This window comes from Chiloscyllium plagiosum, unplaced genomic scaffold, assembly GCF_004010195.1.
Source record: "Chiloscyllium plagiosum isolate BGI_BamShark_2017 unplaced genomic scaffold, ASM401019v2 scaf_12591, whole genome shotgun sequence".
Classification (NCBI taxonomy): Eukaryota; Metazoa; Chordata; class Chondrichthyes; order Orectolobiformes; family Hemiscylliidae; genus Chiloscyllium; species Chiloscyllium plagiosum.
In genome coordinates this window covers 114813-129531 of record NW_025215365.1, presented here as the reverse complement: position 1 = coordinate 129531, position 14719 = coordinate 114813, and the positions used below count along the sequence as shown (strand labels likewise).

At 49.0% G+C, this 14719-nt stretch overlaps 1 protein-coding gene across 1 annotated transcript in view; it reads left to right on the top strand.

Annotated features, from left to right (window-relative positions):
• Positions 1–1181: 1181 nt before the first annotated feature.
• Positions 1182–14719, top strand: part of LOC122548313 (pre-B-cell leukemia transcription factor 1-like) — a gene marked incomplete at its 5' end in the record, with an annotated part of 91492 nt that continues 77954 nt past the window's right edge. The window contains 3 exons of the mRNA XM_043686838.1: positions 1182–1298; positions 5539–5795; positions 13191–13326. Coding sequence (XP_043542773.1) covers positions 1182–1298; positions 5539–5795; positions 13191–13326 — 510 coding nt within the window. The remainder of the gene's footprint in view (positions 1299–5538; positions 5796–13190; positions 13327–14719) is intronic.

Sequence of the window (14719 nt, the reverse complement as noted above, 5' to 3'; positions counted from 1 at the left end):
TACAGTTACTGTCATTGCTGTTTGAGTTCGTGTATCCCTGGACATCAGAGTGCATCTACGAACAGCGAAATTCATAGCTGACCTTGGGGGAACTTGTGTGAGTGAGCTCACAGCACAGGAACACGTAAGTGCATAGTTTCTAAGTATAACCTTGCTGTAAATCTCCAATAGTGAGTAGAGTGGGTTCTTTCTCGATTATATGTTTTATTGAGATCTATCGCTTGATTAAATTTGGAAAATATAAACCATGAGTACTAAGTTAGCCCCGCGCAGTATTTTTTCTATTTTCCTTGGAGCGTTGGAGGCTGACGGGTGACCTTATAGAGGTCTATTAAATGAGGGGCATGGATAGGATAAATAGGCTAGTTCTTTTCCTCTGGGGTAGGGGAGTCCAGAACTAGAGGGCATAGGTTTAGGATGAGAGGGGAAAGATATAAAAGGGACCTTATAGAGTCATAGAGATGTACAGCACGGAAACAGACCCTGAAGTCCAACTCGACCAGATATCCCAACCCAATCTAGTCCCACCTGCCAGCACCCGGCCCATATCCCTCCAAACCCTTCCTATTCCTATACCCATCCAACGCCTTTTAAATGTTGTAATTGTACCAGCCTCCACCACTTCACGCAGAGGGTGGTACAGGTATGGAATGAGCTGCCAGAGGATGTGGTGGAGGCTGGTACATTTAAAAAGCATCTGGATGGGTATATGAATAGGAAAGGTTTGGAGGGATATGGGCCAGATGCTGGCAAATGGGACTAGATTAGGTTAGGCTATCTGGTCAGCAAGGACGAATTGGGCCGAAGAGTCTGATTCCATGCTGTACATCTCTGTGACGCTATGTCTAAATACACAGGAAAGCTGTGCATGTTTCACGTTTCATAGAGCGCGGCTTTGATTACTTCAGCAGTTCTCTCTGAATTCGGCCGGGTGATTTCTACATTGACTCCAGTTGAAGTGTTTAGCTGTGAAGGCAATTCCGTTCCGGTTCAGTGTACGCGAGCTCCCTGCAGTGAGTGCCTGTGTTTGATCTGCTTGCCTGTGAGAGTGGGGAGACTGCTCTCTGGAACTGCAGGTTGGCTTCATAGTGCGCATTTGCCAGTCAGGCATCGCCTTCTGCTTTCCTCACCTGTCTTTCAAAACTCCTCTGATAATTAGTTTCTGTGCGCTCGGTGTGCAGCCTGTCACAGAGACGCTGCAGGTGGTCTGCAGCTCTGGGTCTGTCTTCTATTTTTACCGAGTAGTCATCTTTCTGCTGCAGTGCACACCATTACCTGCATCGCAGGGGCTCACACAGGTACGTACTGTGAAGAAAGCTTCTTATCATCAAACTCACGGAGGGCAACACCTTCCCATGATTCTGATCGCGTGGACAATTCCTCAAATCGCCCCACGGTCTGTGCTGGATAGTTGGCCACACTTTTGAGTTTAAAGCAAGCCCCATTCTCTTTGTGAATAATCTCCTCTTGGAGTCTGCATGTTGGCCGCTGTTTATGGACTACATTTAAAGCCACGGGTACAAGACGGTGGGAGGCCATCTTTTACAGTATGCCAATGGCAGGATTCAGGGGTCAGGGTTCCCCTGAATAACTCTCTTCAAATCTGTTGAGTGCTACCACTTGGCAAGTGGCTCATTACCTGTAAATGGCGTTGGGACACATTGTGGTTATCAAAGGCTGCAAATAAGCCAATGATAATATAAGTGGCATCTCATTTTTAAAGATGTATTCACTCGTGGGATGTGAGTGTCACTGGCTGACCATTTGTTCCCCGTCCCTATTGCCGCTGGGGAAGGTGGTGGTGAGCTGCCTTCTTGAACCGCTGCAGTCCACAATTCTGTTGTGTGTAAGTGTTTGTGTAGGGGTGTCTGTGTGTATGTGTCTATGTGTGCGTGTGTGTCTGTGTGTGTGCCTGTGTGCGCGTGTGTGTGTGTATGTGTGTGCGTGTCTGTGTGCGCATGTGTCCGTGTATGCGTGTGTCTGTGTGCATGCGTGTGTGTATGTGTGTGTCTGTGTGCATGCATATGTGTGTGTGTCTGTGTGCGCACGTGTGTATGTGTGTGCGTGTCTGTGTGTGCGTGTCTGTGTGCGCGTGTGTCTGTGTGCGTGTCTGTGTGCTCACGTGTGCATGCATATGTGTGTGTCTGTGTGCGCACATATGTGTATGTGTGCGTGTCTGTGTGTGCGTGCCTGTGCACGTGTGTCTGTGTGTGCGTGTGTCTGTGTGCTCACGTGTGCATGCATATGTGTGTGTGTTTCTGTGTGCGCGTGTGTGTGTATGTGTGTCTGTGTGCGTGTGTCTGTGTGCGCACATGTGCATGCATATGTGTGTGTGTCTGTGTGTGCGTGTGTGTGCGCATGTGTGTCTGTGTGCACACGTGTGCATGCATATGTGTGTGTGTCTGTGTGCGTGTGTCTGTGTGTGCGTGTGTCTGTGTGCGCACGTGTGCATGCATATGTGTGAGTGTGTGTGTGCGCGCATGTGTGCGTGTGTGTCTGTGTGAGTGAATGAATGATTTTATTGTCATGTGTATTTTACGGTGAGCCAAATAATAAAATCCAGTGAAAGCCGTTTCTGCCATGATGTGGCGCCATTTTGAATAGTATTAAGCATAAGAAAATAGAGAGTCCAAAACTAAAGGGCATAGGTTTAAGGTGAGAGGAGAATGATTTAAGAGGGACCTAAGGGTGGTTCATTTGTGCAATGAGCTGCCAGAGGAAGTGGTAGAAGCAGCTAAAGTTGCAACATTTAAAAGGCATTTGGACATGTATAGGAAAGGTTGATGTATAGGAAAGGTTGATGTATAGGAAAGGTTGATGTATAGGAAAGGTTCATGTATAGGAAAGGTTGAGAGGAATATGGGCCAAGTGCAGGCAAGTGGGACTAGCTCAGATAAGGAAACCGGGTCGGCATGGATGAGTTGGGCCGACAGGTCTGTTCCTGTGCTGCGTGAATTTATGACCGGAGTCTGGGAACGCACTGCCTGGGAATGTAGTGGAGGCAGGTTTGATTGATGCTTTCATGAGGATGCTGAAACAGTGCACAGGGTCATGGGAAAAGAACAGGAATTTGACATAAAGTCAAAACGTTCAGAGAACCAGTGCAGACACGAAGGGGCTGAATGGCCTGTGATTCTGAGAGCAGGCCCCTGCACCGCTCACGAGACAGGAAACCCATCCCCGTGATGTCTCAGGGCTCAATCCCTTGAAAGCCTTGAGACTGATCAATTTGTCAGCTGATCAGTAATTAACTTTGAATTGAATTCCGAGTCCGAAGCAATGCCAGCTCCCACTTCCTGCCTCCAGAGTGACAATTTATCCCTTTTCGCTCGCAAACCTCCATCAGACAAATGGGATTTGTAAATTGGAAACTCTCCAGCAACAAGGAAGCGAACCTGGCCTCGCCAGAGCCTTGAGGTTTGATAAATAGCATTAGAAGCTGTGCAGTTAATGTGCATCTTGTGAAGAAATTAATTACGTGGCTATGCTGATCCACTCTATCAGACAAAACACTGGCAATCTGAAACCAACACAGAGAATGCTGGAGGAACTCTGGCGACATCTGTGGACAGAGAGGCACAGTTAATACCTCAAGTCTGGTATGTCTCTCCTTCAGAATGTTTTTTTTTTCCAACACTTTTGACAGTGCGGAAGCCACAGGGGTTATTAATGTGGGTGAAAGAGACAAGGAGATGTGAAACGGATGTACGTTAAAGGTGTCAAAGGGAGAGAATTGGTCCTCCCTGCTAAATGCACAGCCTACAAGAGCAGGCTCTTTGGAAGGGGGAAGAATGCATGAAAAATGGAGAATAGACCTAACGCGGTCAGTTTCCGGAATTATTGCATGGGAGCAGTCTGTGGGGAAAGTGAGGTGCTGTTTCTCGAGTTTGTGTTGTATTTCAGTGGAACATTGCGACAGCCCCAGAACAGAAATGTTAACATAACTTTCCATCAGATTACCTCCGTGGGCTTGGGCCAGTGGCACCTCACTGTTGGGGGACCATGCCCAACCTTCAGCACCCTTCTGCGGGAAGTGGCAACCCCAGTGGCAGGTGAAGTGGTTTGCAGTGTCTTCTGTGCCAGTCATAGCACCTTCTGACACACGCACAGTTCTGCATCAGTCACAACTCGCACCCAATTTAAGACTATAGCCTGAGCTTGATCATCTCATTGTGATCAATGGGGTGGCACGGTGGCTCAGTGGTTAGCACTGCTACCTCACAGTGTCATGCAACTGATACGATATATTGAACAAACGTAGATTGCTGTTAAGTCTTTTATCTTTTAGAATGCGTTGCATGCCGCTGTGATCTTTTGCTATAAATTCTGTGTCTTATGATCTTGCTGGATGGCTTCCAAATAAACCTGTTGGACTATAACCTGGTGTTGTGTGATTTTTAACAAAGTCGAGAGGGTGGTGCTGGAAAAGCACAGCCGGTCAGGCAGCATCCGAGGGGCAGGAGAATCGACGTTTCAGGCACAAGCCTTTCATCAGGAATTCTTAACAAAGGTGTGCAGGTTAGATAGATTGGCTATGTGGCTATGGAGATAAGGTGGGGGCTGGCTCTGGGTGGGATGCTCCCCGGTGGGTCAGTGCAGACTCGATGTAGGCCGAATAGCCTCCCCACACCGTGGGGGATCCAACATTGTGTTATAGCAATTGCCTTTGACATTTATATCGCACCATAGCAAGGCTGCTTCACCGGGATGTTAACAGGCCAAACTGAGAGAACTTTGGATCCATTGTAAGGAGATATTAAGTGGCCAAAGTGTGGTAAATGTTGTAATCTTTAAAAACTATCTTGAAGGAAGAAAGAAGAGTGAAAGGTGATACGTTTCAGAAGGTGAGGGGGCTGTAACCTATGCAGAGGGATGCACTGGTTACACGGGCTTGGCTCCCATCGGTTCTCCGACTGTTTCTCACCTGATCTGTGTCTTGCCGGCCTGCAATGAGTTCACCACGCACGTCATGAACTCGGGGCAGCACGGTGGCTCAGTGGCTAGCACTGCTGCCTCACAGCTCCAGGGACCCGGGTTCAATTCCCGCCTCGGGCAACTGACTGTGTGGAGTTTGCACATTCTCCCCGTGTCTGTGTGGGTTTCCTCCGGGTGCTCCGGTTTCCTCCCACAGTCCAAAGATGTGTTGGGCAGGTGAATTGGCCATGCTAAATTGCCCGTAGTGTTAGGTGGATTAGTCAGGGGTAAATAGAGGGGGGGGTGGGTTTCTCTTCGGAGGGTCGGTGTGGACGTGTTGGGTCGAAGGGCCTGTTTCCACACTGTAGGTAATCTATCGATCGATTCTGTCTGTCTGTCTGTCTGTCTGTCTGTCTGTCTGTCTGTCTGTCTGTCTGTCTGTCTGTCTGTCTGTCTATCTATCTATCTATCCACCTATCTATCTATCTATCTATCACCTGACAGACTTGGGAATTGGTTCCATAAAGGTTCTGTGTTCAGGGACATTACCCACAGTAAGGGATAAAGTAGTTGAGAACAAGATTGTTTTAATGGGTGTGAGGCAGGACAGCAGTGACAGCCTAGGGCTGTGTTTCGGGCTTGGCTCCCATCGGTTCTCTCACTGTTTCTCACCTGATCTGTGTCTCGCAGGCCTGCAATGAGTTCACCACGCACGTCATGAACTTACTGAGAGAGCAGAGCCGGACTCGCCCCATCTCCCCGAAGGAAATCGAGAGGATGGTCAACATCATCCACCGCAAGTTCAACTCCATCCAGATGCAACTCAAACAGAGCACGTGCGAAGCGGTGATGATACTACGCTCACGATTCCTGGACGCACGGTAAATAGACCCAACGTGTACTCGATCTCAGCGCAATCAGTGAACTCAACAAAAGTGGGAGAGTAGCTAATAGCAGGTCTCTGCAATGGAAACTTCCATTGACGTTGTGGAAGTGACAAAGGCTTGCTACGTGACCATCGCTTGGACCTATGAGGAGAGTTGGGGTGCAAGTGTCCTATGAAAGGGGGGGGGGGTTTCAGAATTTTGCTAAAATCTGTTATTGGTGTTGCTAAATGGATACTTTTGAAGAACTAAGTACCCATTTCCAGTAAAATTCTCCAAAACCCTACTTGATCTTAATGTTGAACCTCCGAAAATGCACACCTCGGTGAGGTAAGCCCTTCCAATGCTGCAAACCGCCATTTCTCACAAACATATACACAATGGTGACAGTTCCTTAAAACCTGTTGCAGACGTTATGAAAGTCCATAACTCGGTGCGATAAGCACTTTTACGCATCCAAACCCCCACTACTACCTAAATTGTCCAAAATGCTGGCAGTTTTGTTTTAGAAAACCTGTTGCAGATGTTACTGAAGTGCATAACTTGGTGAGAAAGGGACTTTCTCCCATTTTCAGCATTCGAACATCCTGCTCAAATCTGTAACAGAAGTTGCTGAAGTGCATAACTGGGTTAGATAAGTATATTTGCAGCACCAGACCTCCACCTCCAGCACACGTGTACAAAATACTGGTATATCCTTAATATCTGTTGCAGATGTTGCAAAAGTGTAGGAAGGGTCCTTGAAACTGTGTCACGTTTGGCCAGAACATGTGCCCCAATAGGAATATAGCAGATTGAGGCTCCCCAGGTTTTGGCTTTAATCCATTGGTTAGCAATAGTGAGATTGTGGTTGGTCAGAATGGAGAAGGGATACCGAAATGATGCCCTTTGTTGTTGGTATAATTTCAGTAAATCAGTTGTACACCCGACTGTTTGTGATATCTGTATCCAATCAGCACTGTCATAGAGCTTCAAAACGACTATAAACTGAAGGTTGTATAATCTCTCAGGTTTGACTTGGCTTGATCTGGCTTTGCCTGCTGTGATGTTATTCAGTTTATTTTAACTTGACTCAGAATTGTTTCTGTGGAGTAGACTTCACTTGGCTTGTCTTGGCTTGCTCAGGTTTGCTTTGGAGTTGGACAGCGATATACATTGATTCAGCATCCTACACCTTTACAAAGTAGATCGAGCCCTCTGGCAGATGTACCAGTCATTTTCCCACTTGCAACTCTTTCTCAGCTGAGGTGATGACCGCTATGGTCCTGATATTACCCCAGAGAGGCTTTGGGGAGCCGGGAATCTGGTATCGTATGTGTGAAACCCAGCAGTAAAGTTCTGCATGGCTCATTAACACAGCAAACTCATTATAGACACATATACAAACAGAGGAGATAGAAGCAGCAGGAGGCCATTCGGCCCTTCGAGCCTGCTCCCCCATCCATCACTATCATGGCTGATTGTCCAACTCAATAGCCTAATCCTGCTTTCTCCCCCATAACCTTTGATCCCATTCACCCCAAGTGCTATGTCTAGCCACCTCTTGAATATATTCAGTATTTTGGCATCAACCACTTCCTGTGGTAATGAATTCCACAGCCTCACCACTCTTTGGGTGAAGAAATGTCTCCTCATCTCCGCCCACCCCGAATCCTCAGTCTGTGACGCCTGGTTCTGGACACACCCACCATCGGGAACATCCTCCCTGCAACTACCCTGTCTAGTCTTGTTAAGAGTTTTATACGTCTCTATGAGATGCCCCCTCATTTGTCTGAACTCCAGTGAAAACAATCCTAACCCAGTCAATCTCTCCCCAGTCCCGCCATCCCCCCGGAATCAGCCTGGTAACTCCTCACTGCACTCCCTCGAGAGCAAGAGCATCCTTCCTCAGGAAAGGAGACCAAAGCTGTATACAATACTCTAGCTGGGGCCACACTAAGGCCCTGTACCACTGCAATAACACATCCCTGCTCCTGGACTCGAAACCTCTCACAGAGAAGTTCAAAATCACCCAACACCGGATTATAATCCAACAGGTTTATTTGGAAGCACTAGCTTTCGGAGCGACGCTCCTTCATCAGGTAGCTGTGGGACAGGATCATAACACAAAGGATTTATCGTAAAAGATTACAGTGTCATGCAACTAATGCGATATATTGAACAAATCTAGATTGCTTTTAAGTCTTTTCATCTTTTAGAATGGGTTGCAGGTTTTGGTTCATTAATATGTAAACCCCAGATCTTCTTTTAAGTCACATTCTCAAGATAACTTAAGGTTTTATAAAAACAGATGACATTTGAGCTCAGACAATGCATTAAAGGTGTGAGGTTAGAGTCTGTCTGTATTCTAACCTTGAGTTAGATCAGCTCCATTTCCAAAATAGGAATTTATAAAATGTCACATGGATTGACTGCCTGCAGGTTGTGTGCTTTTTGAACAGAATAAAATGTATCTGCAAATACAATTTTTCAAATGCAAATTCACCCCATATGTATGTGTGCATGCATGTGAGGGGGAGAGAGAGAGAGTGTGAGTGTGTGCATGTGAGTGTCTGCACATGAGAGAGTGTGTGTTTGCGTGTGTGTGTGAGTGTGACGGAATATAAGCCTGTGAGAGCCAGTCTGACTCAAGATTGGGATACAGACAGACTCTAACCTCACACCTTTAATGCATTGTCTGAGCTGAGGTGTCACCTTTTTTATAAAACCTTGTTATCTCGAGAATGTGATTTGAAACAGGTTCTGGGATTTACGTATTAATGAATTGAAGCCTGTAATCTACTCTAAAAGATTAAAGATTTCACAGCAATCTAGGTTTGTTCAATATATTGTATCAGCTGCACTGTCATCTTCGGCTCGAAATTCTGTCTTATGTTCTTGCTCCACAACCACCTGATCAGTGAGCAGCGCTCCGAAAACTAGTGCTTCCAAATAAACCTGTTGGACTATAACCTGGTGCTGTGTGATTTTGAACTTAATCTACCCCAGTGTGACGTCAGCACCTCCACACCATGTCACACAATGAAGGCCAACGTCCAATTGCCTTCTTTACTGCCTGCTGCTTACCTTCAGCGACTGGTGTATGAGGAGACCCAGACCCCACTGCACATTCCCCTCTCCCAGAGTACATCCATCAGGCAGTAATCTGCCACCTTGTTTTTGCTTCCAAAGTGAATAATCTCGCTTTTATCCAAATTATGCTGCATCTGCTATTGATTCACCCCCTCACCCAACCTGTCCAGATGGTTATAGTTTACTCCTGGTGTTGAGCGTGTGGCCTTGGAGGCGATAAGGACTCAGGTGGGCGCGATCTCATCGAGATAGGGCCAATCCGCAAATTATAAATGGAAGACACAGTTATAGAGTTGTATCTGACAGTTGACGTACAGTTGCAAATTCACTCACATCCTGCAGGGTGTACTACTCCCAGTCGCTCACACTGCTTTGTTAAGCTTCACATCCACGTCTCTGACAAGCGCACTCATCCATCTCTTACAATGGGACTTCCACAACTCCCCCATCTACTAATCGCCTCTATCCTTGTGCAAGTTCCAACCTCTCCATGGTACTCATCCTCTTTTGGCTCAGTAGCTGCTCCCACTGAGTCATAGAGATGTACAGCACAGAAACAGACCCCTCGGTCCAACTTGCCGACCGGATATCCCAACCCAATCTAGGTCCATCTGCCAGCACCCGGCACATATCCCTCCAAACCCTTCCAATTCATATACCCATCCAAATGCCTCTTAAATGTTGCAATTGTACCAGCCTCCAAAACTTCCCCTGGCAGCTCATTCCATACACGTACCACCCTCTGCGTGTCCCTTAGGTCTCTTCTTTATCTTTCCCCTCTCACCCTAAACCTATACCCTCTAGTTCTGGACTCCCCCACCCCAGGGAAAAGACGTTGCCTATTTACCCTACCCATGCCCCTCATAATTTTGTAAACCTCTATAAGGTCACCCCTCAGTCTCCGACGCTCCAGGGAAAACAACCCCAGCCTGTTCAGTCTCTCCCTGTACCTCAAATCCTCCAACCCTGGCAACATCCTTGTAAATCTTTTCTGAACCCTTTCAGGTTTCACAACATCCTTCCGATAGGAAGGAGACCAGAATTGTTATATTCCAAAAGTGGTCTAATCAATGTCCTGTACAGCTGCCACATGACCTCCCAACTCCATTACTCAATAGCACAGAACCCTATTGATTAGATTAGATTAGATTACAGTGTGGAAACAGGCCCTTCGGCCCAACAAGTCCACACCGACCCGCCGAAGCGAAACCGACCCCATACCCCTACATTTACCCCTTACCTAACACTACGGGCAATTTAGTATGGCCAATTCACCTGACCCTGCACATCTTTGGACTGTGGGAGGAAACCGGAGCACCCGGAGGAAACCCACGCAGACACGGGGAGAACGTGCAAACTCCACACAGTCAGTCGCCTGAGGCGGGAATTGAACCCGGGTCCCTGGCACTGTGAGGCAGCAGTGCTAACCACTGTGCCGCCGATGAGAGCGGTGAGGCCTGAGCTGGGGCTGTACAGGGTACCTTAGTTACAAGCGGCAGGGTGGGTGGGCAGGATTGTGGAGTTTCAGAGTCTCAGGCAGTTGGAGATATCAGAACATGAGACAGTTAAATGTCAGTGGCCTGCAGACAACATGGTTTTCAGTCATGGTGGCTTGATTCCAACAGTGAACAAAATCCTGTAATTTTCTTCACGATCAGTTCATACCTCCCCTCTGACAGATCTTGTGAAAGGGTACAGAGGCTCTGGGGAGTTGCTTCCTTTGCAGTCTGTCCGCTCAGGCTGAAACTCAGCTTCGAAACTCACTGGGACTACGTTTTCACCTGGTGCCCCGACACGTGGGCAGGAGCACTTGGCCGCAGCTGCGATGGGGAAGGGGGTGGGGCAAGAGGGCAGAGTGCATGGCTGAGGGCACAGCTCTCACCGAACTCCAGTCGGTGCCCAGAAGGGCGCCCAGGGACTTGGCGACGAAGAGACTAAGACTAAGGTCAGCCATGACACTATTGAATGGCAGGTCAGGCTTGATGGGCCGAATGTCTCAGCAGGCCAGAGCAGAGCTTGGGCTTTTTAAGTTCGCGCTCACATGAGGGTGACACCACCCGTGAGGGCGAGGGAAAAGGCTGGGTTTGCAACAAGCATCTACACCCACAGAGATGGGAGAAAGGTATTGTGGGCTTGCTTCCACCCGGTGACGCTGGTTATGTAAGGGGCATTGCTTGAGCCACTCTCCTCGATTATGGGGTCATGGTTTTCCAGTTGCTAAATGGAAGGACAAGGGACATAACGGAGAGAAAGGAGTGCCCAAGAAGTGCTGGGCATTTTGCCGGGCAACCCAGAAGACGTGGTTTTAACATTGGTTCCCACAGGAGCCACCTGGCAAGCGAATCCCTGGCATTGTGAGGGGCAGTGTGACAAGCAGCACTGCCCTGTTCACCTCCGTCCTGCTCCTGGTCGTCCTCATCATTCACTGTCCTTGTACCTCGGGCCCATTGTGGTCCAGACCTCACTGTGAAGAGCTCACCTCTTTAAGAGCTTGACGGGGGTTAGGGGTGCTTGGGGGAGGGGCTGGGGGTGGCGAGGGTTGGTGGAACCCGTTTGGCAGCACGTTGATAACCAGGGACATCTCACACCTGGTGGATAGCTGGCACTCCCCGTTTGGTTTTGTTAAACGGGCAGCTGTTGGCTCAGGCCAGGTCCTTCTGAAGTGGGTATTTCTTTATCTCCTCAAAGCCACCTGCTGGCTGGGGCTGGGAATTACGGGCTGGGAAAGGGGGAATGCTGGAAGGTCCCTGGGAATCCTACACACAGCGGCATCTCAAGAAGATGGTAGCATAGTGGGAATGACAAATGATCTGGGGATATGGATTCAATCCCACCACAGCAGCTGGTGGGTTTTGTTTAACTTTAGGGCAGCTCAGTGGTTAGCACTGTTGCCTCACAGCGCCAGGGACCTGGGTTCGATTCCAGCCTCGGGTGACTGTCTGTGTGAAGTTGGCACGTTGTCCCCGTGTCTGCGTGGGCTAACTCCGGGGTGCAGAAGTGCCAGAGGCGGCATCCTTTTGGGTGAGATGCTGCCCCCTGCAGGTGGGCAGTAGAAGATGCCACACAATGGGACCGTGGCCCGTGTGAGAGATCAGGGTGCTCTGTGAGCTCGGTACAGGCAGCAAGATTTGTGAATCCCTCTCAACCCGTAAGCCACCTGCATCCCAGGGAGAAACAGAGCATGTGAAACCTGTGACTGCCCTGTTAGGTTATTCCTTCTCCAGTACAGGTAGACAACACTAAATCCCGAAATCCGAAAAGCTCCGAAATCCGAACCTTTTGTCATGAACAAGGTTGTTTGGCGTGCAAACTCGATGTGCGTCAGTCAGATGTGGCGTGTGGGGCCGTAGCCCAGCACTGGCAGGCCTCAGTTCTGTTTCAGGGCGCGTTTTACTCACAGTGTGTCTGCTGTTTAGTGAGATTTTTAAAAATTTCATCATCAAACTGTCACTTATTCTGAAATTTGAAAAATGTGGAATTCCGAAAACACTGTCTGTGTGGAGTTTGCACATTCTCCCTGTGTCTGCGTGGGTTTCCTCCGGGTGCTCCGGTTTCCTCCCACAATCCAAAGATGTGCAGGTCAGGTGAATTGGCTATGCTAAATTGCACATAGTATTCAGGTTAGGTGCATAAGTCAGTGTTAAATATAGAATAACAGGGTAGGGGAAGGGATCTGGGGTGGGTTACTCTTCAGAGGGTTGGTGTGGGCTTGTTGGACCAGAGGGCCCGTTTCCATACAGAGGGGATTCTATGATCTGAACTGAGAAATGCTCACGCGATAGCATTGGGTATTGGTTTGCTTCAAAAAAGGAGAGAGCTGCTGTGAAAGCATATATTGGCACTCATGAGGACAGAAACACAGGAATGCGAAACCTCAAAGTGGGAATAACGATTTGTACTTGCCACTTGCCAACCAAACAGGATCCTCGTTTCTTGCAGTGCAAATTGTAGTTCCCGTTGCGAGTTGGCATTCTTGTGATTCTGTCCTGATTCGGTGCGTGATTCAACAGCACATCTGCTCTCAGCTCTCCCCAAGTTGATAAATAGGAGGCTTTGAGACCCACAGCTATGTCAGTTGGAGCCACGCTCCTGGGAACAGGGGGACGCTGCAGGTGAGTTTGGAGGTAGCCGGGTGGCTCCCGACGCAGCTCAGCGGAGGCTAATTCAACTCTTTCCGTTCCTCTGTTGTTTTTTATTTCTCCTCGGGAGATCGGAGGCATGGACGGGGGGGTCGGGGGTTGCAAACAGGCGGCCGTTTCGTTTCTGCTTCTCTTCCCCCCCACCCCCCCGTTTTCTTTTTTGAAATGTTTTTACTTCCAGGAGAAAAAGACGTAACTTCAGCAAGCAGGCGACGGAGATCCTCAATGAGTATTTCTACTCGCACCTCAGCAACCCCTACCCCAGTGAAGAAGCCAAGGAAGAGCTGGCAAAGAAGTGCAGCATCACAGTGGCTCAGGTGAGGGCACACGCTTGGCGCGAGGAGCGGGGCAGTTACCCGGGCGGGTGGGCTGGGATCCCTCTGCTGATCCACATGCAGCCGTGGTTTCACCCTCCGGCTGAGCCAATCCCCCTGTCGGCAGCGCTCATCCTGGCTCACTTGAGGGAAGCTAAGGATTTGCTCAGGGGCCGGCGGAGGGAAAGCCCTTAAGCTTTCGAACTCTGTCTTGCCTTCTGAGGTGGGTGCAAACGATCCCACCCCCACCGTTTGCAACGAGCGTCCTGACCTGTTCCCCCGAGCCAACCTCACTGTGCTCAAATTCCGGTCGCCCCCGTTGCAGGGAAGGGTACCATCAAAGCCGGAGAAAAGGGCGTCACCAGGAATGGAGGGTTTGAGTCAGATGGAGAGGCTGGGGCTTTTTCCGCTGGAGGTTAAGGGCTGACTTTCTAGAGGTTTATGAAATAGTGAGGGGTGTGAATCGGCTGATTGGCAGGTGTCTTTTCCCGAGGGTGGGGAATTGCAAGGTCAGGTGGCACTTATCTTTAAGGTGAGAGGAGAAAGCTTTAAAAAGGATATGTGAAGCAGCTGTTTTCATGCAGAGGGGGGACCATGTGTGGATTGACCTTCCAGAGGAAGTGGCGGGTGTGGGTACACAGACAACATTTAAAAGACATTCGGAGAAGTGCATGCGTAAGAAAGGTCTGGTGGGTTATAGGCCAGGAGCAGGCAGGTGGGGCCAGTTTAATTTGGGATTATGGGTCTGTTTCTGTGCTGGATGACTCTACCCCTATTGCACCACTTCGCGTGTGGGATCTTGCTGTGTGTGTAAGTGGCTAGCCACATCGATATTGCATCGTGTGTGTCTTCACTGTCAGTCTGGACTTGCTTGGTTGCATCGTTTTATTTAATTCTTTCATGGGAGTTTTGAGTTATTGGCCAGGTCAGAGTTTATTGCCTGTCCCTAGTTGCCCCTTGAGGGTGAGCTGCCTCTTGATGTGCTGTGGGTTGACCCACAATGCCGTTCGAAGGGAATTCCAGGAGGTTTTCCCAGCGACAGTGAAGGAGCGGCGATTATTTCCCAGTCAGGATGGTGAGCAGCTTCGAGGGGACCTTGCAGCTGGTGGTGTTCCCTTATATCTGCTGCCCTTGTCCTAGATGGAAGGGGTCATGGGTTTGGAAGGTGCTGTCCAAGGATCTTTGGTGAATTTCTGCAGTGCATCTTGTAGATAGTACACACTGTTGCTACTGAGTGTCAGTGATGGAGGGAGTGGATGTTTGTGGATGTGGTGCCAATCAAGAGGGCTGCTTTGTCCTGGATGGTGTCGAGCTTCTTGAGTGTTGTTGGAGCTGCCCCCATCCAGGGCAAGTGGGGAATATTCTATCACACTCCTGACTTGTGCCTTGTAGATGG